General features: G+C 51.7%; 3 protein-coding genes across 3 annotated transcripts; 2 read left to right on the forward strand and 1 right to left on the reverse strand.

Annotated features, from left to right (window-relative positions):
- Positions 1 to 607: 607 nt before the first annotated feature.
- LOC121099010 (T cell receptor alpha chain MC.7.G5-like) lies at positions 608 to 27,595 on the reverse strand. The gene is given in 8 exon segments (XM_040617597.1): positions 608 to 1,270; positions 1,895 to 2,011; positions 2,354 to 2,416; positions 3,051 to 3,314; positions 5,337 to 5,395; positions 21,672 to 21,688; positions 26,785 to 27,068; positions 27,544 to 27,595. Coding segments are annotated over 7 exon segments (855 nt in total). The 3' UTR covers positions 608 to 1,270; position 1,895.
- Positions 16,685 to 17,447, forward strand: LOC121099009 (feather keratin Cos1-1/Cos1-3/Cos2-1-like). Its single transcript, XM_040617596.1, has 2 exons — positions 16,685 to 16,763; positions 17,139 to 17,447. The coding sequence occupies exons 1-2, from the start codon at positions 16,685 to 16,687 to the stop codon at positions 17,444 to 17,446; spliced, it is 387 nt and encodes a 128-aa protein (XP_040473530.1). The 3' UTR covers position 17,447.
- On the forward strand, positions 21,207 to 22,563 carry LOC121099007 (feather keratin Cos1-2-like). The gene is made up of 2 exons (XM_040617594.1): positions 21,207 to 21,622; positions 22,000 to 22,563. Exons 1-2 carry the CDS (start codon positions 21,554 to 21,556, stop codon positions 22,342 to 22,344), a joined length of 414 nt encoding a protein of 137 aa, XP_040473528.1. The 5' UTR covers positions 21,207 to 21,553; the 3' UTR covers positions 22,345 to 22,563.
- Positions 27,596 to 27,607: the final 12 nt, after the last annotated feature.

Below are 27,607 nucleotides of genomic sequence, written 5' to 3' on the forward strand. Positions count from 1 at the left end.
GCGGTTAACTTGTTTTTCAAAACAAGGGGCAGTTAATCTTGCAGGGTGTAACGTAGTCATGAATGTTGACCACAGCATCCTGCTTATGCTTGTGAGAGAAAGACGAGCTGGGGAATGTGTGTGTTGGGGTCTTTTTGACTAATAACCAAGTTGTTATAGAAACTATCACTCCATCAAACCACCGTGCATTATTTCCTGTTGGCCTCTTCCTAGTAGCAATGAGTGGAAAAAAACATGTTTTCTTCTCTTCTGATATGTGCATTTTCCTTCCTTATGCTCATATCAAGCCATCTCCTATCTGGTTTCTCCTTAGACATGTTTCTTTTTTTGCCATGATGCAGAACATCTGGCTGGGGATGTCTTCAGAGTGACAGACCAGACCTCATTTGCATCCCCTGAGTCTGGAATTCATGGCCCTACTGAAGCTTTTTAATGTGCCAAAGAGAATCTCCACTTCCCTGTACAAGGTCTAGAAAAGACAAATTCAGCCAATGGGAAATCCCAGTTACTAAAGCTGCATTTCTCATCTCAGTGGTTATTAGGACAGTTGGATTTCAGCAATCTCCATCCCAAATTCTGAAGAAAAAGCATGGAACAAACCACAGCATTTTGGCTTAGTAAAACTTTATTTTGGTTACTACTACAGTAACCTAAAATGCATGTGCCATACACTTTGCAGAAGAAATATAGGTTTAATAAAGAAATGCTTCTATAGTTGAACTTTATCTGGTTGAATTTAATCACTTCAGATCCAACACAGGTCTCCTCATCTACACTAGAAACTTGCTGTCATTAAAGCTATCTAAAAACCATTAAAGCTATAAATAGCACCTACTGTGCCTTAATTCCCTCAGCAGTAATACATCAGTGCTACAGACAGTAATGCAACATGCCTGCAAAAGGTGTTTTAAGAGGGTTGTGTATCTACAGTGAGGATTGGATTTTTCAAAACTATAGAAGCAGGCTGGGTAATTCCATGCAAAGACTGGGAGGGTGGGGAAATCAATTTCTGCTCAGCAGGGGGATGAGGAAGAATACACCCTCCTCAGTTCACAGAGAAAAAGAAGCAGCAGAAGCAGTTACAACTCTTAAAACTAAATGAACTCGCTATGCAGGATTCAGCCGTCTGAAATGGCTCAAGGGGAAGGCGCCCTGTTGTGTTCCGTGGTTGTTGCCAGCGGATTTGACGTTGGCTGTGCAACCTGTTGTGCCGCTGCTACACGCTCTCTCCTGCTGTTCTGCACATTGCTGTTGCCTGGCTTCCCCCTGTCTGGAAGAGCAAAGTGTGTTTTAAACTACATTTAATGCAGTGGGGTCTACATGCCACTGTCTGAGAGCTGTCAGATCAAGACAGGTAGAGTCAAAAAATTTAGGCTGGACTATCTTTTGTGCCTCTTTGGATACCTTAATTTAAAAATCCTCTCCGCTCCTCTCTTTCCTCCCACCACTTCACATGTTTGTGTTTCAGAAGCCTTGCTTTTGAACCCTTATTTGTCTTAATTTTTCTCCAGCCTTTGTGCTCTGCCACTTGCAGAAGTCAATGAGAGACCTCTTCGGCACTCCTGGTGATAGCCGAGCTGCTTAAAGCAGGTTTGCTGCAAAGAAAATGTGGGGAACAGCTGCCAAGAACTGAGCTTTTGATGGAGAAAGGGGCTGTTTTCTCTGTGGTTTGGAAGAGAGGGTGGGAGGTTTTTTAGTTGTTTTATGTTGGGGTTTGGTTTTTTTGGACATCATCGTTGTTTTTTCCCCCAGAAACCTACAGGAGGTATCTGAAGGAGACAGGCGGGTGAGCAGGTATCATTGCTTGTGGGGTTAGAGAAGGACACAAAGGCAGGTAGTCATTCCTGATGTGTGCTTCCAGTATTTCTACAGATCAAGCTACATGCTTCCTTACCTCAGAAAAGAAACAGCTTGATAGTCATGAGCGTATTGAGGGCGATGCTTTTTGCCAACAGGACTCTCAAACCCAGCACAGCCACAGACAGCGTGTTGGCTTTCTCCACTTTGGTATCTGCTCAGTGACAGAGAAAAGACGGGTGAGATCATGCTCTAGATTTGGATGTTGTGGTACTGGCAGAAAGTGGAAAACCCCCACAGGTGATAGTTTCAGGTGAAGAAACAGCAGGGAAGGAAAAGGTGGTAGAGACACACGGCAGCGACAGGGGGGAGGATTCTGTCTAGACTGGATTTTGCTTTCTGTGGCTCGCCTGTTGCTAAACTAGCTGCCTTGAAAAAGCAGGTTGTGTTTGATGAATACATTGTATGCTGATCCCTCTGCCCCCGAGAAAACACATTTCCATGCATTTATCCCCAGCACAGCACTGTAACTTCACAGCCTGTTTGGGTAACTAACCTGGAGCCAAGGTGTCTGCGGTGTTGCAAACCTTCCCTGTTCCTGGTTCGTCAGCCTCCTTTTCTGTAGCATGATAAAGAAAAGGCATTATAAACTATACCCAAACTTCAAAAGGGATTAAACAAAATGTTTATATGACCCTTCCTGTAGGAACATGTGGGCAGTACAGTCTGAGGCTTAGGTGACCAGTCACTAACTCTAACATTAATTAGAGAAGAAAATTCCTCCACGGAACTGCAGGAAGCAAAAGAATTCCTGACCTGTTTTGTTTTTACTATTTGAGTGAGCTTCATGATGACAAAAAAGCCCCCAAATTACAAAAAGTGGTTTGGGAAAAAAAACCACCACTCACAAACACACTACCACTTTAACTTTTTAGAAAGGCTATTTCAGTTGTGCTCTAGCAGGTTTGCTGCTATGTGGTGAAGTATTTAGTCATAAGTAAATGTACATTTAAAAAAAAAGATTGTGTCTTCCTCCCCCCCCCAAAAAAACCCCAACTAACTCCAAGTTGTTACACAGTTAAGACCGTTTATCTCAGATGCTTTTAAATGTCTTACAGCTCTGCCTGCTTAAGTACCACATGTCTTTCCCATTTCTGCTTGCTACCCAGGGCAATGCTTTCTAGCAGGAGAAAAGCAAGTGCTAGGAGACACCGCCTCCAGCAACAAGTTGCAGCTGCACCACAAAATTGTACCTGGTGTAATAGTTCTGCCGTAGAATTTGGCCGTGCAGGTCACCTCTGCGCCTTTTGCCACACTGACCACCTTAATGGCATCGTACAACCCTTCTGATGTCAAGATGGATGTACTCTGTTCATATACAACCTCATTAGAGGACATTTCCAAGCTGATGTTCTTTGGAGAGAAATTCCTTGCCAAACAAGCTGCTTTCCCAGTGCTATCTTCTAGTTTCTTTGATTTCAACATGATGACTTGTGGGACAGAAGGTTCTTGATTGTCTGTAAAAAGGGACATTGTTTGGGCATGGTTTAATGTTATTGCAAGCTTGTCTGAGTGCTAAGTCACCTAAAGTTCATATAGACTCCAGCTGTGGCTAATTCCTAGCATTATCAATGACTAACTCCCTTTTTCATCATTATTTCTTGCTGCTGCTTCCAAAAGATCACATCAAAGACAGAAAGAGTGTATGAGAGTAGTTTTTTTTGTAGGAGCTTTAATTCCACAGGATTCTAAGCTTCCTGATGCCAAAGCTTGTGCCTATATGTGAATTAGGTTATCTCTTACTGTCAAACATAATCTTAAAGTCTTTGTGCAGCTTTGAAAATGTCATCCTATCCTTAGCTAGAAAAGAGAAATCATTGAACAGCATGGAAACTTCACTCAGCTGAAGTTTCACAGAATTTTGTCAGAGAGCATACCTAGGCAGGAAAACCAGAGAAAGAATAATTTAAAGCATTCAGGTACAGGAGAAGACAAGGCTAATACCTTTCTTTTGTGAAATGAATTGTTCTCTAACCCAAGTTGCGGGTAACTCAGTGAAGATGTTTTAGAAATTGGAGTAATGTACTGTAAAAGTGTCCTTAAACCAAGAATACCTGTTGACTCAACCAGCCACATGCTACTTTCGGCTGATGAGAAACAAATATTTTCCTGTCAGCAGAAGAACCAACACACTGAGCTTTTTGAAAAAGATGTATAAGACCCTTTATGTGAGAAATGAGTATCATATCAGCATTCCTGTAAACGTCTAAAATGGCAATACCATTCCTCAGTCTTCCACCTGCCAGCTCTTAGACTGTGTTTTGTTGGTTGTTTTTTCTTGCCAAATTCTACTGTTCTCTACGGGTTATTTTACCTATTTTTTGTATTATTATTATTTTTTTTTTACAAATATAATCTTTAAACCAATGTAGACTGGTGTTAAAATAATGGAATCCAGCAGTTTCTTCCGGTCCTACACTTACAGCAGGACTTGCTGGTTGGAAAGAACAGATCTTTCTTCAGAATGATAACTTTGTATTCCTGTGTCCCTTTGGAATTGGAAGTGGACTTAAATTGTTCCAAAATAGATATTTATTCACATGGAAGATATCCTACAGACCTGGACAGCTATTAGGCAGCACCTAAGGGAGCCCCTTGCCCTTCTGGAATGAGAGCAGGATATTTTAGCTATGTAAAATTACATGGGACATTTTTGCACCACTTTAAAGACATGCAGACCTCTGAAAGCATCGTAACAAGTCTTAAGTTATGCACCTGGATGTTTAGGAGAACAAACATCAATCTAACAAACTCCCCTGCTGCCCCAACACGCACACTCCCACAGGAAAGCTCGGGGTGACATCCACCCTTTTTCTACATTGTGAAATTCCAAATAAAGATAGGAAGAACTAAGGCTTTTTATGCTCACCACATCTGCATTTTCAAAGTCTGGGCAACTTGGTAGCCAACTTCCATTCATTCTAAGTGGTCTTGGAGATGAAGCAGTTGTAAAAATTTAAGCCCAAGGATATTTAACCTTCTTCTTCCTCTGTCTCCATGCCAGTGGAATTACTTACCTGGTGACACTATGAGTGTAGTGCCAGTGTCAAAACCTAACTTCTCACACCAGTGAGCTAAAGATCTGTCTCAAAACACTTCACTGGCAGCTGGTCACTGAGCTGTGCGTTCCTGCTCCAAACGAGGCAGTGGACATCCACTGGAGGACAGGATACTTCACTGTAAATTGGGGCCAGAGCACTACATTATATTATAACGTGTTAAACTTAAATAGTGCACCCCGGGTGTTTGGGGATCATGGGGTAATGGTGATACACAGAGTTAGCCCAGTTGTTCCTGTAAAGCTTTCTTAAGCAGATACAAGCTGAGGATTCAGCTTGAAACCCTGGCCAAAGGGATTGCACTCTAGGGATTACAGCAGCAGAAAATTTTTACAGTGAACCCAAACCATTAGATTCCTTTGCCCTCCACCCCTCCCCTAATTTGAACATAATTTTTAGAAAGAAAACAATGGTACTTACTTTGTTCAACTGTGAGAGTGGTGCCACTTCCAAATATGAGCTTGTCTGTTCACACACTGCTAATACTTACTTCAATAAATAACTTTCCTCATGGTTTTCAGAAGTGTTGTAAAAACAGGAGATGAAAAGCCAGATATTTGTCCTAATTATCAACATGTGCAACTCCATGAGGGTATCCAGAGCCAGATTCTCTTCCAAAACTGGAAAGGGAAAACCAATAATTGAATAGTTCAGTGATTGCAAATAACTTGATTGCATACAGACTTTCCAAGTTGTCCCATCTTTTAGAAACCCTGTGAGCAATGTATTTCCAGGATAAATAAGAAACACGAAATGAATGTTGTATTTGTCTCCTTAGTCATTTCAGTCACCCATCTCCTTTCTTCCCCAAAATACATTGCCTTTTTTCCTTCTTTAGGTTTTTGTACAGGGCCCCGTGTTGTTTATATCATTGTGCTACCCCACCCCAAACACGGTGATATATTTCCTTATAAAAACTGTCTCTTCCTTCTTTTTCACTACAAAGAATTTTGGATTATACAGGCAGTCACATGACTTCTCGAGTGGTTTTTGAGCCAACATACCACATGAAGAAACATGGTATGGCTTTCAAAGAAGGGTCTAAAATAATACCAGAAAGGTTGAATTACAAGTGAAAAGTTGGGAATTACACAACAGCTCTGAAAAGTCTTATGGAGTTAAGCTGAATAGAAAGCAGGAAAAAACAATATCAGTAATTTTAGTGCTATCTCAAAGTATTTATGAAAATTCTTCTGGGCTGCAGGAAGCTGCCTGCTTTTTCACCTTGAATTTGGTTTCAGTGCTCAGGAGCATGAGGAATGTGCCTCACCTGGGCTCTTAGAATTGGTTATTTGGTGCCTTAGAAAGTCTTTGTGCCTTTTTAAGTAAGATGAGTAAGTAGGCAAAGTGATTGGTCTTTGTTAGGTAGAGGCACTGTACCCATGGAAGTGGCTACTAACGAGCAAAGGAGTTGTTGCAGATTGATCAAATCCTTCATGATGATCAGCTTCCGCATCATTAGCGCTATCTAGACCTGGATGGCAAGAGATGGACTCAACCTCAGAGACTCTGCAGCTTTAAGAGCCCACTCCTCCCTTTTCTAACAAGGGAGAGGCATGTTGAGTCTGTGCCCATCAGGATGGGGAATGGAGCTTCCCCTGACGATAAAGGCTGGGAGCTCGTGACTTCTGGCACAAAGAAGAAGATGATCTCATTGGCAACACGGAGAAGTGGTGGGAGAGCTCTCATGGCTGAAATGCACGGTGTAGTGCAAGTTAGCACGCATTGCCTGGGTTCCTCTCCAGCACGGCCCAGATCTTCCTCGGTGGCCTGGCTGCAGAGCTGTGGGAGCAGGAGGTGCAGCGGGACAGCTTACAGAAGTGCTGCAGTGGATGGAGCCAGGCTGAGTGGGGAATACAGGTGGGGAAGGGGAGGAGAAGGAATCACCCTCTCTGTGAGGGAGCAGCTGAAACGCACGTTTTGTGGTGTACAATGAGCCAGCTGATAGCGAATGGGTCAGGATCAGAGGGCAGATCAGCGTGGGTGACACTGCGGTGGGTGGCTACTACAGATCACTGGACCAGGAAGAAACTTCTTCAGACACCTTGAAGAAGCTTCATGTTCACTGGTCCTGGTCCTCGTTGGGTACCTGAACCATGCCGAGTGTCTGTTGGCGGGACAGCACAGCAGGGCACAATCAGTCCAGTAGTTTCCTGGAGTGGACTGATGAAAACTTCTTGCACAAGTGACTGATGAGGTGGACCTCCTACTTGCAAACGAAGAAGAATTGGTGGTAGATGTGAAGGTGAGGGACAGCCTTGGCTGCAGCGATCATGCAGTGTTTGAGCTCAGGATCCAGAGAACAGGGAGCAATGCACGAAACACGACTGCAAATTTGGGCTCTCAGGGATCTTCTTGGAAGAATCCCATGGATTATGGTTCTGGACACAGAAAGGGTCTAGGAGAGCTGCCTGACTTTCAGAGATTAGCTCCTTCAAGCTTGAGAATGGTTCACCTTGACAAAGCAGTAAGTCAAACAAAGGTGACAGAAGGCCAAAATTATGAATGAGGTGCTCCTGAATAAACTCATAAATTATAAATACAAAGGAACCATATGTAATTCAAAGTCCTTCTGATGTCTACTAGCTGGGAGATTACTAGTGGGAAGTATTCTTTCTAGTCTCCTTGTTTTTCATGCATCTGCTGCTAGACACTTGGATATGAAGTTATAGGATCTTTGTTCTTACCAAAAACTGTGACGAAATCTATCTCCTCTGTGCTCTGAGACAAATAGAACACAGTGCTAAGCTTAAATGGAAACACCTAAATACAGTGGGTTAATCCCCACTGGCTGAACCTGAGCTGACTTTCAGATGTCTAAAATGATGTGCTTGCAAAACCCAAGATGTGGCCTTGAATGTTGAGGAAACTGTTCTTGCATAGAAAGGTCTTCCTGCAGAGTCGGTCTGGGAATCAAATTTGTGTATGTGCATATGGTTTTCTGAGGAAAAAGAGCCTCTGTAGGGCACCACGTTTCCATCTTCAGGAGAAGTCAGTGAGTGAGAGAATTTGTGTGGAGTGGCTCGGTCTTTTTCAGTTGCTGTGGTACGTATTTCCCACAGTGGTAGACAGTTGTACAGAAAACACTGGCGTTTTTCAGTGGCCGGTGATGTGTCCCCATTCCTGTCCTTTGAAGAGCTGGTTTTTATTTTCCTCTTCCTCTATACTGTTCTACTTCTGCAATCTACACGGTTCCAGAGAGGTTGCAGTACACTAAAACTATCATCAGCATTGCTTTTTTTGGCAGATAGCATACTATTAATCTCTCACTAAAATATTATCCACACTTGTCAGAAAGCGATATTGTTCCTTTTGAATTGTTACAGCTGTTCTCATTTAAAGGACTCCATTACCAGTTTCTTTTAAGAAACATCAAGAGAGTTATGGTGAAATATTTTAAAGAATATCTGGGGACCAGCTGCCCCAGTCTTACTAATTTTCAATTTAGTTGCATTCTACAACTTTTTCTGGACCTTCAAGTATTTATGTTCTCAAGGTCTGTTTTAATGCCAAATAAAAAATCAGTCCATGTTTATGAAACGTTTGATAGTTATTCTGGTTTAGCTGGTAGTGATTTAATGGACTCTGGTTTGCCTTGATGTGCTAAAGTTGCTTATTTACTCAGGTATTTGATTTTGAATAGGTCTTGTCTGAATGCTATTTTCATAAGGGTCTTGGAAGCTTTTTCCTGATTATACGCATAATTTTTTTCCTCAGTTTCTTTAATCTTGTGAACCAGATTATTTGACCACTGGCTTGGCTGTGCTTTGGACTTTTATTTATATGTGCCTTTGGCTGAGTTTGAAAGCAGGGAACACCTAGTTATGGTTGAGTAAAGTTAGCTTTTAATTTTATTTTTATCTTACCTTAATGATTTTGATTAAAGGTTGCCTGGAATAGTGAGGCAGTTTTGGAATACCCAAACCCAGTTCTAAGACACAAAAGGAAATGGCATTATTTCATCCTGTTCACAAATCTGCGTGATTCCATGCTGTATTACTCTGTACGTTTATTTGCATTATTGTTACCAAGCACAAAGGTGTATTTCTCATTTTTAATCACTGTTTTTGACACCAGTGCTGCTATATTTTCCATTGTTAACATGGGCACGTTCGCCTGCTGTTCCCTTTAGTGTGTCACGTTGTTTTCTCCTTCTTGCCCCACTCTTCCAGGAAAGCTGAGTGGCCGATATGCTACTTTCAGTCTCCTGAACTGCTGGCAGGACAAAAGAAAAAGCTCTAAATACCTCCTGCAACAGGCCTGGGTACACACAGGTGCCCCTCCTACACCCTTTGCTTGCTCCCAAATCTTTCCAGAGCAGTGAGACCACCCCCTGCTTGTCAACAAGATCTCGGATGCAGTTAAACAGCCTTTTTTCCATTTGGGTGGCCACAGAAACACACCTGCTCTTCACAGCCTGCTGCAAGCCACACGCTTGGATTTGTTCAGTGTAAAAGTTGAGTTCTGCCTTTGTTTTTTCTTCTTCTGTCCTGGTGCATCCCCTCAAAAAATCGCAGGAGGTGCTCCAATGCTGCCAGTGATGTGTTAGAGAGAGTGTTTAGGCTTTCCAAGGTGATGCTGAAGACCTGTCCTCGAGTTCTGCTTCAGAGGAAACAAGAAGAAAGGGAGTCCCACTTTCCTCCAGAAAATTGTCCTAGGCAGATGAAGATAGGTTTTGGAGGGGAACTAGCAGGTGGTGTGTGCATGCATGGTTCTTGGTATTCCTTCAGCCCTTGCTGAAAGGCCTACCCTGCTTCTTTCCAGAAGAAACTAACCTGGCCCTTCCAGCGTAATCCTTCTTGACCCCCCTCAAAACCTCCATTTGTATTTTAACACCATTTCCTCTTTTTGAGAACAGCTCACTCTGAGCCTAGCTCCCAGCATGTCCACCTGATTTCATCACACCTTTGTAGGAGACTGTGTCCGTGACTTTTATTGGCAAGGGAAGCTGCTTCTGGGACATGACGGTCAAGAAGGTGACTTTTCTCTTCAAGGATGCAGTGGGCTTTATGTCCTTCTGCGGACAGAACCATCCCACTCAACCTTTCTTCCATGACAGAAATGTTACTGGCCATGGATTCCCTGGAGACACTAAAGGCGATCTTAGGAAACTAGATTTTTAAGACCAAAAAGTAAGTCACAACCTTCACTATGGAGAGGACAACTAAAAGCAGTGATTTAAAAAGAGATCTATAGTACCTGCCTGGGGAAGTCCCTAAGCTGCTGACACCTACAACAAAGGAGGGTGGTTAACAGAAGAGATAAAGTAGCATTTGCTTCGTATTTATAGTTTTTGAAAGACATCTGACATTGTCCTGACAGGCAGTCTACTGTGTTGGGTACTGCCCTACTGGGAACTGACAGAAGCAAAACTTGTTTCCAAAGGTGAAGAGGTTTCGGAGTGAGTGGCACTGTGGGTGAGAGGTGTGGGAAGGTGTCTGGCAGAAAGGGTAGAACGGAAGGGGACAGAACCAACTACAGCGTCTCTGTCAGCATCAAACATTTGAAAGCTGTCTACAACTCTCAGGGAGCAGCACTGTAGGCTCAGAGCTGGAACCCTGGCAGGAGATCTGTGGTAGAGCTCAGACAGGTTTCCTGCCCCCTGGAAACAACACAGAAGTGGCGGGCAGAGTCCCTGGGGCGCAGGGCAGGCAGGGACAGAGACGACCTGGATTGGGAAGTGGCCCGACCCTCCACTGCTGCTCTGTAATCTGTAGCACCAAATGACCAGCGGACACCCACTTGAGATGGTGCCCAACGGTACCACCAAATTGTGTAACTCTTGAACTTGAAGCCAGACACATGGCAGGAGAGCAGCACCGAACAGTTACGAGCTGGCTCCAGCCCCCTTCCCCACCTCCCTGTGCTGCTTGGAGTGGGGAAGAGGTAGACGAATCGGGAAAAAAGGAGTGAAGTTCATCCTGTGAAGAAGGAATGGGGAATGATTTCTTGTTTTTGTTGTTTCTCATCTTCCTACTCTTTTTTTTGATTAGCAACATATTCCTTTTCCCCAAGCCTTTTTCTCTGTGATTTGGAAGCCATCTACCTGTCTTTACTTTGACTTGTGAATTTTTCATCTGCTTTTCTCCCCCCATTCCATTGTGGAAGGAGGATGATTAGAGCAGCTTGATGGGCATCTGGCAGCCACCCAAGGTTAACCCACCAGCGTGAAGGTGGCTAATGGCGTCCTGGGTGGCACCAGGAGTGTTTCCAGTAGGTCAAGAAGCCCCATCTCCACCAGATCACTGATAAAGATATTAAAACAAACCTGGCCCAAATACTCGGGCTGGGGGAACACCACTTGTGTCTGGCCTGCCACCAGCTGGACCTGCCTCCATTTACTAGCGCTCTTTGGGCCCGGCCATCCAGCCAGGTCTTTATTTAGGAAAGAGTACGCCCGTCCGCGCTAGGAGCAGCCCAGAGGGGACCAAGGGAAGGTGAGAGGTGTTCCAGGCAGGCGGAGTGGTCATGCTGGCTGAGTGACAAGGAATATACTGAACATCCTCTGCAAAATAAGTCACCGCTTTTGGGATTCAGAAGGAAAGGGGTGGTGCAAAGAAAGCAGCTCCTGCTGAAAAGCCGGGACCACTGATGGCCTCCCTCCCCATGGGATCACCACTGAGCTGCCCCAGCACCCCATCCCCCACAGCTTCTGCACCCTGGGCCGGGCTCCAGCAGGTTTTTGTCAAAGCTGCGCTGGTTTTCCTGTCTCCGTGTCCGCCGAGCAGTAGTAGCGGGCAGAGTCCTGGGGGCGCAGGGCACGCAGGGACAGAGATGACTCGGACCGGGAATCATCCCGGGATGCATCGGCCCGACCCTCCACTGCTGCCCCGAACCAGGTTGATGAATCAAATGGCCAGATAGTGGACACCCACTCGAGATGGCCACCGGGTGCCTGACGGTACCAATGAAATGCATAATCCTTGAACTCGAAGCCAGATCCATGGCAGGAGAGCAGCACTGAGCCCCCGGGGGGTTGCAGCCCCCCGCCGGACTCCACCAGCCTTATCTGTGCCCAGACCCCTGTGGATGGAGAGCGCGGGCAGCCGGGCAGGGGGTGCCCAGGGCTGTTCCCTGGTGCCCCCCTGCTCTGGCCCAGTGACAGCCGCCCCCTGCCCTGGCAAAGCCCCACACCCGGGGCAATGGCCCCCTGCCCTCCTCGGGCCGAGCCTGCCTGCTCCCTGCACTCCGGCCCCAGCCCGAAAGCCTCATTCTTCTCCTTCTCCTTCTCTGCCTCTCCTTCTCCCTCTCCTTCTCCCTCTCCCTCTCTTTCCTGCCCCTCACATTCTCATCCTCACTCCTCTCCCTCCTCCCTTTCTCTCTCCTGCCCTGTCTCCCCTCTCCCTGCGAACACCCCTGAGCTGCCCCAGCACCCCATCCCCCACAGCTTCTGCACCCTGGGCCGGGCTCCAGCAGGTTTTTGTCAAAGCTGCGCTGGTTTTCCTGTCTCCGTGTCCGCCGAGCAGTAGTAGCGGGCAGAGTCCTGGGGGCGCAGGTCATGCAGGGACAGAGATGACTTGGACCGGGAATTGTCCCGGGATGCCACGGCCCGACCCTTCACTGCTGCCCCGAACCAGGTTGATGAGCGAAACCCAATAGTGGACACCCACTCGAGATGGCCACCGGGTGCCTGACGGTACCAAAGAATTGCATAATCCTTGAACTCGGAGCCAGATCCATGGCAGGAGAGCAGCACTGAGCCCCCGGGGGGTTGCAGCCCCCCGCCGGACTCCACCAGCCTTATCTGTGCCCAGACCCCTGTGGATGGAGAGCGCGGGCAGCCGGGCAGGGGGTGCCCAGGGCTGTTCCCTGGTGCCCCCCTGCTCTGGCCCAGTGACAGCCGCCCCCTGCCCTGGCAAAGCCCCACACCCGGGGCAACGGCCCCCTGCCCTCCTCGGGCCGAGCCTGCCTGCTCCCTGCACTCCGGCCCCAGCCCGAAGGACTCCTTCTTCTCCTCCTCCTCCTCCTTCTTCTTCTCCCTCTCCTTCTCCCTCTCCCTCTCTTTCCTGCCCCTCACATTCTCATCCTCACTCCTCTCCCTCTCCCTTCTCCCTTTCTCTCTCCTGCCCTGTCTCCCCTCTCCCTGCGAACACCCCTGAGCTGCCCCAGCACCCCATCCCCCACAGCTTCTGCACCCTGGGCCGGGCTCCAGCAGGTTTTTGTCAAAGCTGCGCTGGTTTTCCTGTCTCCGTGTCCGCCGAGCAGTAGTAGCGGGCAGAGTCCTGGGGGCGCAGGGCACGCAGGGACAGAGATGACTCGGACCGGGAATCATCCCGGGATGCATCGGCCCGACCCTTCACTGCTGCCCCGAACCAGGTTGATGAATGAAATGGCCAGATAGTGGACACCCACTCGAGATGGCCACCGGGTGCCTGACGGTACCACCGAATGACATAATCCTTGAACTCGAAGCCAGATCCATGGCAGGAGAGCAGCACTGAGCCCCCGGGGGGTTGCAGCCCCCCGCCGGACTCCACCAGCCTTATCTGTGCCCAGACCCCTGTGGATGGAGAGCGCGGGCAGCCGGGCAGGGGGTGCCCAGGGCCCAGGGCCGTTCCCTGGTGCCCCCCTGCTCTGGCCAAGCGACAGCCGCCCCCTGCCCTGGCAAAGCCCCACACCCGGGGCAATGGCCCCCTGCCCTCCTCGGGCCGAGCCTGCCTGCTCCCTGCACTCCGGCCCCAGCCCGAAAGCCTCATTCTTCTCCTTCTCCTTCTCCTTCTCTCCCTCTCCTTCTCCTTCTCTCTCTCCCTCTCTTTCCTGCCCCTCACATTCTCATCCTCACTCCTCTCCCTCTCCCTTCTCCCTTTCTCTCTCCTGCCCTGTCTCCCCTCTCCCTGCGAACACCCCTGAGCTGCCCCAGCACCCCATCCCCCACAGCTTCTGCACCCTGGGCCGGGCTCCAGCAGGTTTTTGTCAAAGCTGCGCTGGTTTTCCTGTCTCCGTGTACACCGCGCAGTAGTAGCGGGCAGAGTCCTGGGGGCGCAGGGCACGCAGGGACAGAGATGACTCGGACCGGGAATTGTCCCGGGATGCCATGGCCCGACCCTCCACTGCTGCCCCGAACCTGGTTGATGAGCCACGCCAGATAGTGGACACCCACTCGAGATGGCCACCGGGTGCCTGACGGTACCACCGAATGACAGAATCCTTGAACTCGAAGCCAGATCCATGGCAGGAGAGCAGCACTGAGCCCCCGGGGGGTTGCAGCCCCCCGCCGGACTCCACCAGCCTTATCTGTGCCCAGACCCCTGTGGATGGAGAGCGCGGGCAGCCGGGCAGGGGGTGCCCAGGGCCCAGGGCCGTTCCCTGGTGCCCCCCTGCTCTGGCCAAGCGACAGCCGCCCCCTGCCCTGGCAAAGCCCCACACCCGGGGCAATGGCCCCCTGCCCTCCTCGGGCCGAGCCTGCCTGCTCCCTGCACTCCGGCCCCAGCCCGAAAGACTCCTTCTTCTCCTTCTCCTTCTCTGCCTCTCCTTCTCCCTCTTCCTCCCCTTCTCCTTCTCCCTCTCCTGCTGCTTATTCCTCTTCTCCCTCTGTCCCCTCTCTTCCCTCTCTTGCCCCATCTCCCCTCTCCCTGCTCTCCCTCTTGCTCCTCTCCCTCTTTCCCCTCTGCACCTCTTCTCCCCTCTGGCTCCTCTTTCCTCTCCCTCTCACCTCCCCCCCCAGCCCCGGGCTCGCTGCCCTCCCTGCCCGGCCCTCACCTGCCCGCCCCGCGGCCCAGGCCCAGGCCCAGGCCAGCAGCCACGGCCCCAGCGCGGGCACCATCCTGCCCAGCCGCGCCGGGCCCGGGCAGCCGCGGAGGAGCCGAGCGGGGCCGCGCCCCGCCCCGCCGCGCCCCGCCCAGCTCCGGGCCCGCCCCCCCGCCCCGCCGCGCCCCGCCCAGCTCCGGGCCCGCCCCCCCGCCCCTCCGCGCCCCGCCCCCCGCGGCCGCAGCCCCGCGTGCCCGCGCCCGGGGCCGCCCGTGCCCGCTGCGGGTGCTGCGCGCCGCTGGGGGTCCGGGGCAGCGCGGCCCCGGGGGCTCGGGCGGCGCCGGGCGCTGCTCTCCGCCGAGGGCATCGGCCTCCTCCTGGTCCAGCCTCTGCGGTGCTGGGGGCGGCTGCTCAGTGTGTCTCCGGGCGGGAGGGCGGCGGTGCGGGGGAGGAAAGGGCACTGGCGAGGGGGGAGGGTGAAGCAAGGCGGAAGGAAAGGCACTGGAGAGGGGGAAGGAAAGGCATTTCGACGAGTGAACGTACAGATCCCTGGAGGAGGCGGCAGAAGTCCCATGCCAATGCGTTGGCCCCGTGTGGCAGGGCAGGGTGGGCTGGTGAGGGCACCTGCGGCCCCGTCCCCAGCGCAGCTCTACACCTGCGCCAGACGTAAGGGCAGGGCAGGGGCTCCCCATCCGCTGCTGGCAGCTGGGAAGGAAAGGGACTGAGGCTGGGATGGAGTGGGAGGAAAATCCTGGTGTTTGGAGCCGGAGAAGGGCCGAGGAGCAGCCCTGGCATTGGGAACAGCTGCGCCTCGGCAGCACCTTTCTGTCTCTCCAGCCTCCTGGCACATCTGCAGCTTTTGCTGCATTTCTCACCTTGGTGGGTACTTTGCATACAATGGAGAGAGCAGCGTTATCTGCTGTGCATCTAATTCTGCACTAATGCACTCCTCTGTCCGTCAAGTGTACCAGGTGAGGTTGGCCCTGTAAATCTCAGACCTTCACCTGAAATCTCCCCAGGTGGTGAACATCCCCTGGACAAAGCAGCCGCTGTTCTTGGAGGACTGGGCAGTGCCCACAAGGTACCTAGGCTCACTGCTACTGGTGAGCAGCACCAGAAGGAGCGATTTCAGTGCAAGGAGGTGATGGTACAGGTGACTGTGACACACTACCCAACTGATGGGAGCAACTTGAGAGATACAATGGGAAGGGCCTGGTTTGGTGCAGTGCCTGTGGGAGGGTAACAAGGTACCCATGCTTCCTCCTTTGGACAAAAGTGCGAAGTCCTGCATCTGGGGAGGTACAACTCCATGCACCACATGTGCTGGGGCCCACCCAGCTGTAAAGGAGCTTTGCAGAGAATGACCTGGGTTGTCTTGCTGGACAATGAGCCAGCAATGTCCCCTTGCCCCAAACAAGCTGCTCATAAAGCAAACTCCATTCTTTAGGACTCTAGTACTTGGGCCAAGCGCTGGTGAGGAACTGCTGAGAGAGGTGACTTCCAGCTACTCTGAGGCACTCCAAATACCTTCATATTGAATTAAACTAAGAATCCCAACTGGTGTCAAACCATCCTTGTTGGGGCCTGAAATCAGCAGCAGTGGAGCATGAGCCTTGCAGGGGCAGAAAAAGGAGGACTGAGATACCAAAGGTTGCATTTCAGTGCCTGTGCTATGGGGAGTTCTTTGCCAGGTTTGTTCTGTTGCTGTTCAGTTGCACTCAGGGTCCTTCTGGCTCTGGCTGTTCTGTGGAGCTCATGATCAGAGCAGTGGAGACTGTTCCTGCTATGACCGGCAAATTTCCTCATGAGGAGTGACACACAAGGATGTGCAAACATGCACGTGCTCATGCACACCAGTGTAGAATCATGCAAAGGAACCTGCCCTAGAAATTCTGAGGCCTTTCATCCCAGTGCTCAGAAGACTTCATTGGGGCATGGGCATGGCACAAACCTGGAAATGAAAAGGCAGCAGTGTTCGAAACCAGATCACCACCCATATCATTAGCTGTGATGGTTTGCATTTGAGATGAGCTTGTCAGAAAATTGTTACCTCTGCAAAGGGTGCCTCTGGTCCTGCAGCAATGAAGGGCAGGTATAAAAGGCAGCCCAAGTCCGTGCTGTCTCATCCACTTCTCTTGCCTCCTTCTCCTCGGGAACCAGGTAAGTCTGAAGCCCCTTCTCCTCTTCTGCCAAAGATCTCTGCTCGATGGACACCTTAGCTGATATTGGCTATGTCCTGTGCTGTGGTTTGGATCTTCTTGTCTTGACAGGGGGAAGCGGGTGGAAGGTCTGCTTAGAGAGAGTCTGGAATGTGGCTGAGGGAGCTTTTGCTTTACAAATTGGGAGAGAGACTCACTGGGGCAGGCTGCTCGTTATAGAGCGATGAAGACTACATGCATCTCCTGGCCGAGCCTCCAGCTCCCCACTCAGTAGTAGCTTTGTCTCCCCTGTGACAGGGTAACCAGGCTGCTTCTCACTTACTGTTTTGCTCTATTTCCTCACTGCTTGCCTCCAAGTTGCACTTCCACCCTCAAGACATGTCCTGCTACAGCCAGTGCATGCCCTGCCGGCCCTGCGGCCCGACCCCGCTGGCCAACAGCTGCAACGAGCCCTGTGTCAGGCAGTGCCAGAACTCCACCGTCGTCATCGAGCCCCCTGCTGTGGTGGTGACCCTGCCCGGCCCCATCCTCAGCTCCTTCCCGCAGAACACCGTTGTGGGCTCCTCCACCTCCGCTGCCGTTGGCAGCATCCTCAGCTGTGAGGGAGTGCCCATCAACTCCGGGGGCTTTGACCTCTCCTGCATCACCAGCCGCTACTGTGGCAGAAGGTGTCCCCCATGCTAAAGCTGCTGGGAAAGCTCCATGGAGACACCTTGAAGAACACAGAACATGGTGCTGGGCAAAGGATCAAGATTTTCAATGTGCTTGCAGTATTGTTGAATGGCTTTGTCTTTCTTTACCTTTTCCTTTTTTGCTTCGGTTCCCCTTGGCAACAAGGTCCCACCTGGGCCAGCCTGGTGGGAACCATCTGTCTCCTCTCCCTCTCTGGGGCAGGCAGACGGACATCATGCAGGAACTTCTCCATAGCCAAAAAGCACAGACTCTCGGGTGCCCCTGGTGCTCTAGGACTTACGTCCTCCGCTTGGAGTGATCTGGTTTCTCTCTTTTGACTTATTAAAGTTCTGCTGCATTCAGGTGTGGCCTCCATGTCGTCCTTCCTTCTGTGGGCACTCACCAAGCTGCCAAAGGAAAAGGGTGCTGCTCTGGGGTGGAAGGGGGTGAGGGCACAAGGAGGCCCTTCTCCATTCACAAGGACTGGGAAGTTGGGACACTTGGCAGTGGCTCCTCTTTTGGGCACCATCCCATGGAGCTGAGGAAGTCATCCCTGGCTGCTGTGCTGCCAGTGACCGTCAGGCCTTGCCGTGCTGTGTCTCTGCTCACAAATGCCCAGGAAGGCAGGAGGCCCTGAGGGGTCAGCAGCCCCAGCTCTTGAGGAAGGGTTTTCCTCTTGCTACAGCTGGAGCTGCTCTGGGGTAGCATGGGGTGGATGTGGGGCTCCAGAAGATGATTTACTTTGCCGAATGGCAGGAGTCATAAAGCAGGGAATAGCCCTTGGGATGGCCCATAGCTGCTGCTTCACCTCCCACTCCGCTCCAACACCCAGCCTAAGGGTCATGACCAGCATGCATGGGCAGAAATTGGTTTATAAGGGCATTTCCTATGCATCTCTGAAGCCCTTTTTCTCTAGTCATACTGTCAATAACCATCATCAACAGCAGCACGATTGGACTTCCTAACCCTGCTGTACTGAACCTTGTAATAAGCCGAAGGTACCTCAGGTCTTTTGCAATGATGATCCCATCCATCTGCAATTGCCTTGTAGAAGAGGCAGTGATGGCCTTTTGAGTAAGCCCTTTTGCCAAAGCACTGCCAGACCACTGCTACTGGCTCTTGGCACGACCCCTGGTTTGCCTGCCCAACAAAGCTGGTCTTGGAAAGGTAGGAAAGGGACAAAGGATCCATGCAGGTTTTACACTTCAAACTAAGGGCGCTGCTGCCAGAGGCTGGCTGTCCTTTTCAATGGAGATTTAAATCATGCTGCAGCTCCCCCATGCAGAAGACAGGCGCTGAGCTGTCTTGAGCTGTGCTTCCCATTGCACTGCTGTGGCCTGGCTCTGTGCCCCATGTGTCTTCACTGACGTGGGAGCCCACTAGAAAGGGTCACTAGGCAGAGCAGCGGCTGTTCTTTACATGGTTCTTACTCCCCCGCTCAGCCCCTCGATTTACACCCTAAGAAATGAGGATATGAAAGCTGCTCTGAGCAGGTTCAAGAGCCAGGTGTCCACTAAGCTGCTCTATCAATGCTCCTCCATCAACAGGACAGGGGGAGAAAAATATGGTGAAAAGCTCGTGGGTCAAGATAAGGACAGGAAGGTTGCTTACCAATTACTGTCATGGGCAAAAGAGACTCAACTTTGGGAAATTTATTTTTTGCCAGTGATCTGTAAGAGAGTAGGATAGTGAAAAACAAAACTAAAATTACTTCACCCCCCCTTCCCTTCTTCTCAGGCTCAATTTTATTCCTAACTCTTCTACATTTTTCCCCCAAACAGTGCAGGGCAAAGGGGAAGGGGGCTTGCAGTCAGTTCAAAATGCTTTATCTCTTCCACTTCTTCATCCCCATGCTCTTCCCTTGCCCCAGGGTAGGGTCCCTTCCATGGGAGACAGTCCTCGACAGCCTTCTCCAAATGGGTCCTTCCCATGGGCTGCCATTCTTCATGAACTGCTCTAGCATGGCTTCTTTCCATGGGCTGTAGCCCTTAAAGAACAGACTGTTCCAGTGTGGGTTCCCCCTGGCACCAGAGGTCCTACTACAAAACCTTCTCCTTCATGGGCTCCTCTCCATGGCCCACAGTTTCTGTCAGGAATCTGCTCCCTCTTGGCTTCTCCACAGGCTGCAGCTTCCATCCAGGTTTCTCCATCTGCTGCAGCATGAGGTCCTCCATGGTTTGCAGGGTGACAAGCTTTGGCCAGCAGCAGGACCATCTTGGAGCCGACTGCCGCAGGCTTTGTCTGACGTGGGGGCAGCCCCTGGCATCTTGTCCCAAAAGCCATCCCTGCAGCCCCCCCACTACCAAAACCTGAGGTGAAACCAATACGCTGTCGTTACCCTTGCATTATTACATGCAAAAACTCTTTTGCGCCTGGGCAGCTTGGCTGCAGGATAGAGCCAGGCAGCTCACGGCGAACAGCCGAGGCTGCAGCTCCCGCTTGCTACAGGCAATTACACCACCCGCACCTGCAGGCAGAACACCAGAAGAAAAAAAGCCAGCCCATCAATTAAAACCGGGCAAAAAATAAAAAGAATGCACGTACATTCACAGGGTAGCCAAAGCATTTTGCCAGCTGCTCTGTAAATTAGTGTTGCTCCTGCGTTTCTTTGCCTTTAGAAGAGAGGGTGTCTACCTTGAAGTGAGTCTCGAGACGGGTTCACTGCTGCCTCACTTCTGATGGCCCAGTCTGTGTCTGTAGCCCAAGGGGAGTCTGGCTTGTCCCAGACATACACTATTCCGCTGCCACATGAGCGTTCACTGTGGCACCGCTCCCTTTGCAAGGGCAGGGGCTGGTCCCAGTCCCTTGAGGAGATCACCAAGGTCAGTTGGGAGCTTCTGACACTGAGGGATATTTTTTCTTGCAATAAGAATTCCCTTGTAATATGGGAATTCTCTGGGGGGCTGCAGCAATGGGGCTGTTCTCCAGCTTTTATATTATCCTTCACACATAGACTTGAGACATGGAGAGGCTGAATGTCTGGAAGGGCCATGAAAACCTCCACTCTGCTGTTGTTTGCCCTATGTGAAAACAGCTGAGTAAACCCCTGCCAAACCTTTGACCTCACTAAAGCTGAGGGAGCTGGCCACTGACTGATTCCTCGCTGTAGGGTCTGAAGGACTTGCCTAGAGTGGTCTGGAGGGGCTGAGAGCTGGTGTTGGGAGTCCTGGGTCTCAGTGGTGTGTAAACACCATCATGCTCATGTACAAATTCTTTTGGCTGTGTTCCTGGGTGTGTTTGCATGTATATGTGCGTGCTTGTGGTAATACACATGCAAACGTGGGTGTGCACAAACGTTGTCTGTGCGTGTGTGTAGGCAACTGTATCCACAGGCGTGTATGTGTTTTAGCATTTACACATGCCTTCACGCAAGAGAGCACGAATGTGTGTGACTGGTCTACATATATGTAGGAAAAGCATGCATCTAATTAGCCTCAAGGGGTACAATAAAAATTTGCCACCAGCACACATATTTGTGTGTGTGCCTGCCTCGGAATGTGAGTACCTCTGTGTGTACATGGTTCTTTGTGTGTGCACCTATGAGGGTATGCCAAAGGTCTTGCTAAAGTCAAGGTGGACCCCAGCCAGTGCCCCTCTCCTTCCCCACAGTGCCAGACACCTTCTCACAGAAAGCAATGGGGTAGGTGAGCATGCTTTGCCCTCAGTAAACCCATGTGAGCTGTTCCCAGTCACATTCTTACCTTTCATCAGTTTAGGAATGGCTTCTGAGGGTATTTGCTCCATCGTCCTTCCAGGAAATGAGTAGGGCCTGTCCAGTTGGTTCCTTGAACACTCTAGGATGCGTTCCAAGCTCTGTGCGTTGCCTAAGAGAGCTGTTTAGTCTTTCTTAGGTGTCCCTTACCAGACTCCTCCAGCACGTGAGATGAGTCCCCTGCCCACGCTGGCATGTTTTGCACGGGAAATGCTGGGGTCTCTCATCCTGTCACGCCAAAGATGCCTTGACTGGGGAATGTGCCCAGGAAATGGAAAGGCAGCAATGCCGGAAGCCAGGACACGGCCCACAGCATTAGCTGGGATGCTTTGCATTCAAGATGAGCTTGTCAGAAAATAATCACCTGCACAAGGGATGCCTCTGGCAGCCCGGGGCACTGAAGGTCCATGATAAAAGCCAGCCCAGCTCCTCGCCCCCTCATCCACTTCTCTTGCCTCCTTCTCCCTGGGAGTCAGGTGAGTCTCAAGCCCCTTCTCCTTCTCTGCTGTCTCTCAAAGCTGTCACCTCAGCGGACCTCTCAGCTGGTGCCGACTTTGTTCTGTGCCAGGTCTAGGGGCTGCTTGTCATGGGGAGGGAAGTGGGGAGAAGGTTAGGCATGGAGGGAGGCTAGGACTGTCCTGAAGTGGCTTCTGGTCACAGGGGTTAGGCAGTAGCCACATAGGTCCTGGTGGCTCTTTTTGGGCCCTGGCAGGATGAGGCCAAGGAACCCTCATACATCGCTGCACAGCCTCCTCCTCCCGGCCCTGCATGTTCTTTGGCTCCCCCGTGGTTTGGCGACAGGCTGCTCCTCATGCATCCCCATGTTTTGCTTCCTCCCTGCCCTCTCTCCCAGGTGCACCTCCAGCCCCAAGCCATGTCCTGCTGTGACCAGTGCCAGCCCTGCCAGCCCTGCCAGCCCTGCCAGCCCTGCGGCCCGACCCCGCTGGCCAGCAGCTGCAACGAGCCCTGTTGCAGGCAGTGCCAGGACTCTGTCGTCGTCATCCAGCCCTCCGCCGTGGTGGTGACCCTGCCCGGCCCCATCCTCAGCTCCTTCCCGCAGAACACCGCCGTGGGCTCCTCCACCTCCGCTGCCGTTGGCAGCATCCTCAGCTGTGAGGGAGTGCCCATCAACTCCGGGGGCTTTGACCTCTCCTGCATCACCAGCCGCTACTGCGGCAGCAGATGTCGCCCCTGCTAAAGGTGCTGGCAACGGCCTTGGATAAGGACTCCCAGGAACCCAGAAACACGACGCTGGACAAAGGATCAAATTTGTGCCATTGTTTTAAGAGCAGCTGATCATCTCAGGCTTGTCCTGCAAGGGCAGCCTGAAATGTGCCACCCTGGGCTCTCTGAAAACATGGCCAACGTCTACCTTTCCTCTCTTCCACTTGGACTTTTTCTCTCTCTTCTTTCTTGTCTTGTGCCCTGAGAAAGCAGCTTGGAATGACCTGCCAGCCTGTCTCCTCTTGTGGGGCAGGTTGATAGGAAAAGTGAAACAGATTCTTGGCTGTTCCTGTTCCTCCTCACACTGAGGGCCTCCACTTGGAGTGACCTCATTTCCTTCTTTAAACTCATTAAAAAATTCCTGCAACTGTGTCTGTGCCCTTTAGGTGGTCTTTCATCTGCACGTTGACTGGTGAAGAAAGCCATTGCATGCGAAGGGAATTAGGTAGGGGCACAGGGGGACCTTTCATCCTAGTTACTCTAGGATGTAACCCTAGTTACAAGCAAGAGTGGTCTGCTTCTTTGGGGGGAGCTGTGCTGGGCAAGGAGGCTCAGAAGAAGAAGTTGTCAAAGGGTGGCAGAACCTGGGAATGGGTAAATAGCCTTGGGGATGTTTTTCCCAAGAAAAAATATGTTTGTGCTGCCCTAGTTTACCTCGGAACACTTCCATATTTCTCCAATACCATGGATGCACATTATCAGGCCCTTTCTGAACAACATGGCTGGAGTCCTGAAGAGTCTCCAGGGGCTTTTACACCTCTGTCTTGTTTTCTTCTGGGAAAGCAGGAGTTACTTTTCCACTTTTCTGGTTGCTCTGCTTCTGCTGTGCCAAGTACTTTTGAAGAGTGGCCATGTACCTCTTAGCTTTCTCATAGGCCACCAGACTGGGTTTCTAGAGAACGCCCCTCATTCCAGCATCCGAAGAGTAGACTGCACCAGGTAAGGGCAGCACCCATACTTGTCCGAGCTAAGTTACAGGCACCAGATAATTTTTTCTCATACAGTTCATCGCTGCTTTACCAAAAGGCCTGTAATGAGCAGAAGAGCAAAACTGAAGTTCTCCACAGATTTCATAAAAGGGTATTTCCTGGTACAGCAGTTGCCAGGAACTGTAACACCACAAAATACTCTCAGGCATAACAGACAGCAAGCAGTTGGCATTTGTCAGTTGGCGAGCAGTTGCAAGTGAGCCAGCTGTGCAGCGTAAAGCAGGTGAAAGGGAGATTTTGTCTGGGATTCAGCAGCTTGAAGAGCCCCAGACCCCAGGTGCCATGGGGAAGCAGGCAGTATCTCCCCCTAGTACTAAGGTAAGGACAACCTCTGGGCTAGGTGAGGGATAGAATAGAATAGAATGCAGTAGAGTAGAACAGAACAGAACGTTACAGCTGGAAGGGACCTGCAGTGACCGCCTAGCCCAACTGCCTGACCACTGCAGGGCTGAACAAAAATTGAAGCATGGTGCTAAGGGCATTGTCCAAAAGCCTCGTAACCACTGACAGGCACAGGGCATCGACTGCCTCTCCAGGAAGCCTGTTCCAGTGTTTGACCACTCTGCAAAGAAATGCTTCTGAATGTCATCTGAACCTCCCCTGATGCAGCTCTGAACCATTGCCATGTGCCCTCTCCCTGGAACCCAGGAGAAGAGCTCAGCACCTCCCTCTCTACTCCCCCTCCTCAGGGAGCCGTAGAGAGCAATGAGGTTGCCCCTCAGCCTCCTTTTCCTCAAACCAGACAAACCCAAAGTGCTCACCCACTCCTCACAGGGCATACCTTACTGCCTTTTAACCAGCCTTGCTGCCTTCCTCTGGGGGCATTCAAATAATCAACATCCTTTCTGTGTGACTGCTCTCTAGACACTCCTCTCCCAATTTATACCTGTGTCTGGCGTTACTCCATCCCAGGTGCAGAGTGCAGCATTTGAACTTGTTAAATTTCTTACCATTACTAACTGTCCAGTGCTCCAATTTATCCAGAGCCCCCTGCAAGGCCTCTTGTCTCTCGAGATGCTCAACAGCAGCTCCCAGTCCGGTATCATCAGCAAACTGGCTAATGATGCATTCAAGTCCTCTATCCAGATCATCAATACAAATACTAAACAGGACTGGCCCTGGAATGTGAGCCCTGAGGAACACCGCTGGCGGCCAGTTGCCAGCCAGATGTAGCCCCATTCACTACAACCCGTCAAGCCCTGCCGTTCAGCCAGTTCTTCACCCGGTGCACCACACACCTGCTCATCTCCCTGTCGGTCAACTTGTCCACCAGGATGCTGTGAGAGCAGTATTAAAAGCCTTACTAAAAGCCAGAAAAACTGCAGCCATCACCTTCCCTTCATCCACTAGGTAGGTGACCTTATCACAGAAGGATATCAAATTAGTTAGGCAGGACTTTCCCTTTATGGAGCCATGTTGGCTGTGCCTGGTGATTGCGTTGGTCTCTAAATACCTTCCAGCAGCAGCCAGTATGATCTTCTCCATAACTTTCCCAGGCACTGAGATTAGACTAACAGGCCCTTACAGTGGCCTCTGATGAACTTGCTGAGGTGTGCAAGTCCCCGAAGATGCTGAAAGGCTCCCGTCCCCAGAGAACGTGAGTCTTTTGGGTACGGGCTCTGGGGGCAAACCCCATGTTGAGCTCAGTGTGTGGAGTGTCTCCCTGCAACACCTGCAGCAGTGCTAAGCCATGACATTCACGTTCCAGGACACCTGAGATATTACAAACATGAAGGAAAAGGGAAAGATAGGCAAATGAGCAGTTTTGATGCAATGTGGTTGTAAAACCACACTCAGGACATGTGAAATGTAATTCTGGATAGAGCCAGTTCATGTTTCCATATTCCAAAATATTTATTCTTTGCTCTTCCAGATGTACTATATTTCCTACAAGACCTCTCTGATGTCTTTATGTACATGCAGTTCAGCACGAATTCTACCTCCAGGTGGGATCTGAATGATACCTTTCTTACCCATCCAGGTGGGAATGGGCTTCTCATCCATCTTCCTTGTACCTCACAGAGACACTTTTCTCCAGATGCCTCACTCCCTTTGTCTCCTCTTTCCCTCTGGCCCATGTCACCTTTGGACATATTCCCCACTCCCTCTCTTCCAAAAGACCTGAAAATGTCTTTGTCACCTCAGAAGGCCTTGCTGCCAACAGCCTCTGTGTCATGGCCTACTGAGGTGACATCACTCCAGTAGTTAGACCACATTGGCCTGCCACCACGGCTACGTTTATCAGCTTCCCCCACAGCCTCCCCTCTCCAGCCAGCAATTTGCTTTTCAATCCCAGAACTGTAGCCACCAGCATCTTTCCATCAGGCAGAGAACTCACAGGGTCTCAGGGACGTGGGGACTCCTCTCAGCCAGGCACTGGTGAGTCCCCAGAGCTGGAGAAGGGATATGTGAAAAGCAGGGGGGATAGCTCAAGGGGTTCAACAGAGAATCTTGTCCAGTGTCTGGCTGATGGGTCTTGCTCACCTGTGGAGGCTTTTGCTAATCCCCAGATGCAGAGCTAGGAAGACATTTTTGCTCCTTTGGCTTCTTTGGCCAGGAGGGAAAGCCACAGAAGCAGTCACGTCTCCTACCAAGAGCCCCCTCCTCTAACACTGGTCATTGGTGGACACTGAAGAAAGAGTAAGAGTTGGACAAGCATCTGGGATACTTCTCCTGAATACTCACTGCCGTGTCGCCCTCTACTTCAGCATCTCAGGGGTGTTCCTGAGTCTGATCTGGCAATGCACCCTTGTGTCAAGGAAGGCCAACAGCATCCTGGGCTGCAGTAGGACGTGAGTTGCCAGCAGGAAAAGGGACCTGATCCTTCCTCTTTAGTCAGTGCTGGTGAGGCCACCTCTGGAGTGCTGGGTCCAGTTGTGGGCTCCCCAGCACAATCTATTGGAGCAAGCCCAGGAAAACGGCGCATCTTTCCTATGGGGACTGGCTGAGGGGATGGCAGTGTTCATCCCGGGGAAGAGAAGGCTCGGGAGGACCTTGGCTATGAGTGCAGATACCTGATGGGAGGGGATGAAGAAGAGATTCTTCCGAGTCAGGTGTGCACACACTGCCAGAAGGAGAAGAAATTGTTAGAAGTGCTCAGAGCAAGGAAAGGCACCGAACTGTGACCCTTCCAGTGTGCAGGTTTGCAAGGGCCAAGGGGAAGGCTGTCAGCGCGGCAGCCAGGGCGCAGCTGGGCTTCTCACAGCCCTCCAAGGCAGGAGGCGCTTGGGCATCCTCTGAGGCTGCACGGCCGGCTGTGCACGCGCTGCCAAAGGGGCCGGGGCCGGTGGCAGGCGGAGCGGCAGCGCCCCCTGGCGGGCCCGGCTGGACCTGCCCCCCCCGCCCCCGCCCCAGCCGCCCGGTCCGCCCCCCCGGCGGTTCGTGCCCGGCCGCAGCCCCGGCCCCGCTCCCCGTGTCTCTCCCACGGCGCAGTAGTACACCGCCGCGTCCCGGAGCTGGGGCCGGGCCAGCCACAGGGAGCTGGACCGCCGGTCTGCCGCCACCGAGAGCCGCCCCGGAGGGTCCTGCACCAGTGAGGTCCCTTCGCTACCGCTCGTGATGTACGTGGGGCTTTGGCCCGGGAGCTGGCGGTACCAGTAGATGAAGTCATAAGATTTTATACTGGGGTGTGAGCAGCTGAGGCTGATGCTGGTCCCCTCGATGGTCTCCGCCGATGGCTTCTGGTGCACCTGGGCTCTGGCCGCGGCCACTGCCGAGGAGAAAAAGAAGGGAGAATCCTCAAAACCGGCTTTGTGCCCAGCCCTGCCCGCTGTTTCCCAGAACAAAACCCAGCCAGGAGCACCCGGAGAGGAGAGGTTTCCAGAGGGTGTCTGCACGTGCATTGGCAGAAGCGTCCGTTAACAGTCGGTGGAGAGAGGAGTGCGCGGGCGGCGGGTGGAAGGTGGTCAGTGGGGAGACCAGCGGGACGAGGGGGAGGAAGGCAGAGGGGAAGCAGCGACTGCAGGCGCTGCACGGGGAGACACGGGGGGACGGAGGCAGCGGGGGCTGCGCAGCGGCCAGCGCCACGTTTCCTGCGGGAACGCGGGACGGTAGCAGAGGGAGGGATGGACGGGAGGGCGGCTCGGGGGGGCAGCGCTCCGGGAAGAAGCCAGAGCGGACAGCAGCCTCCAGGGACCTGCGGGGGCCACCCCCGCTCAGCCCCGACCCCCGCCAGACCCGCGCACCCAGGAGCACGGCGGCCAGCGCCGTCAGCCGCCAGCCCCGGCCCCGCCGCATCCCGCCGCTCCG

The sequence above is a fragment of the Falco naumanni genome, chromosome 18 (assembly GCF_017639655.2).
Source record: "Falco naumanni isolate bFalNau1 chromosome 18, bFalNau1.pat, whole genome shotgun sequence".
NCBI classification, from domain to species: Eukaryota; Metazoa; Chordata; class Aves; order Falconiformes; family Falconidae; genus Falco; species Falco naumanni.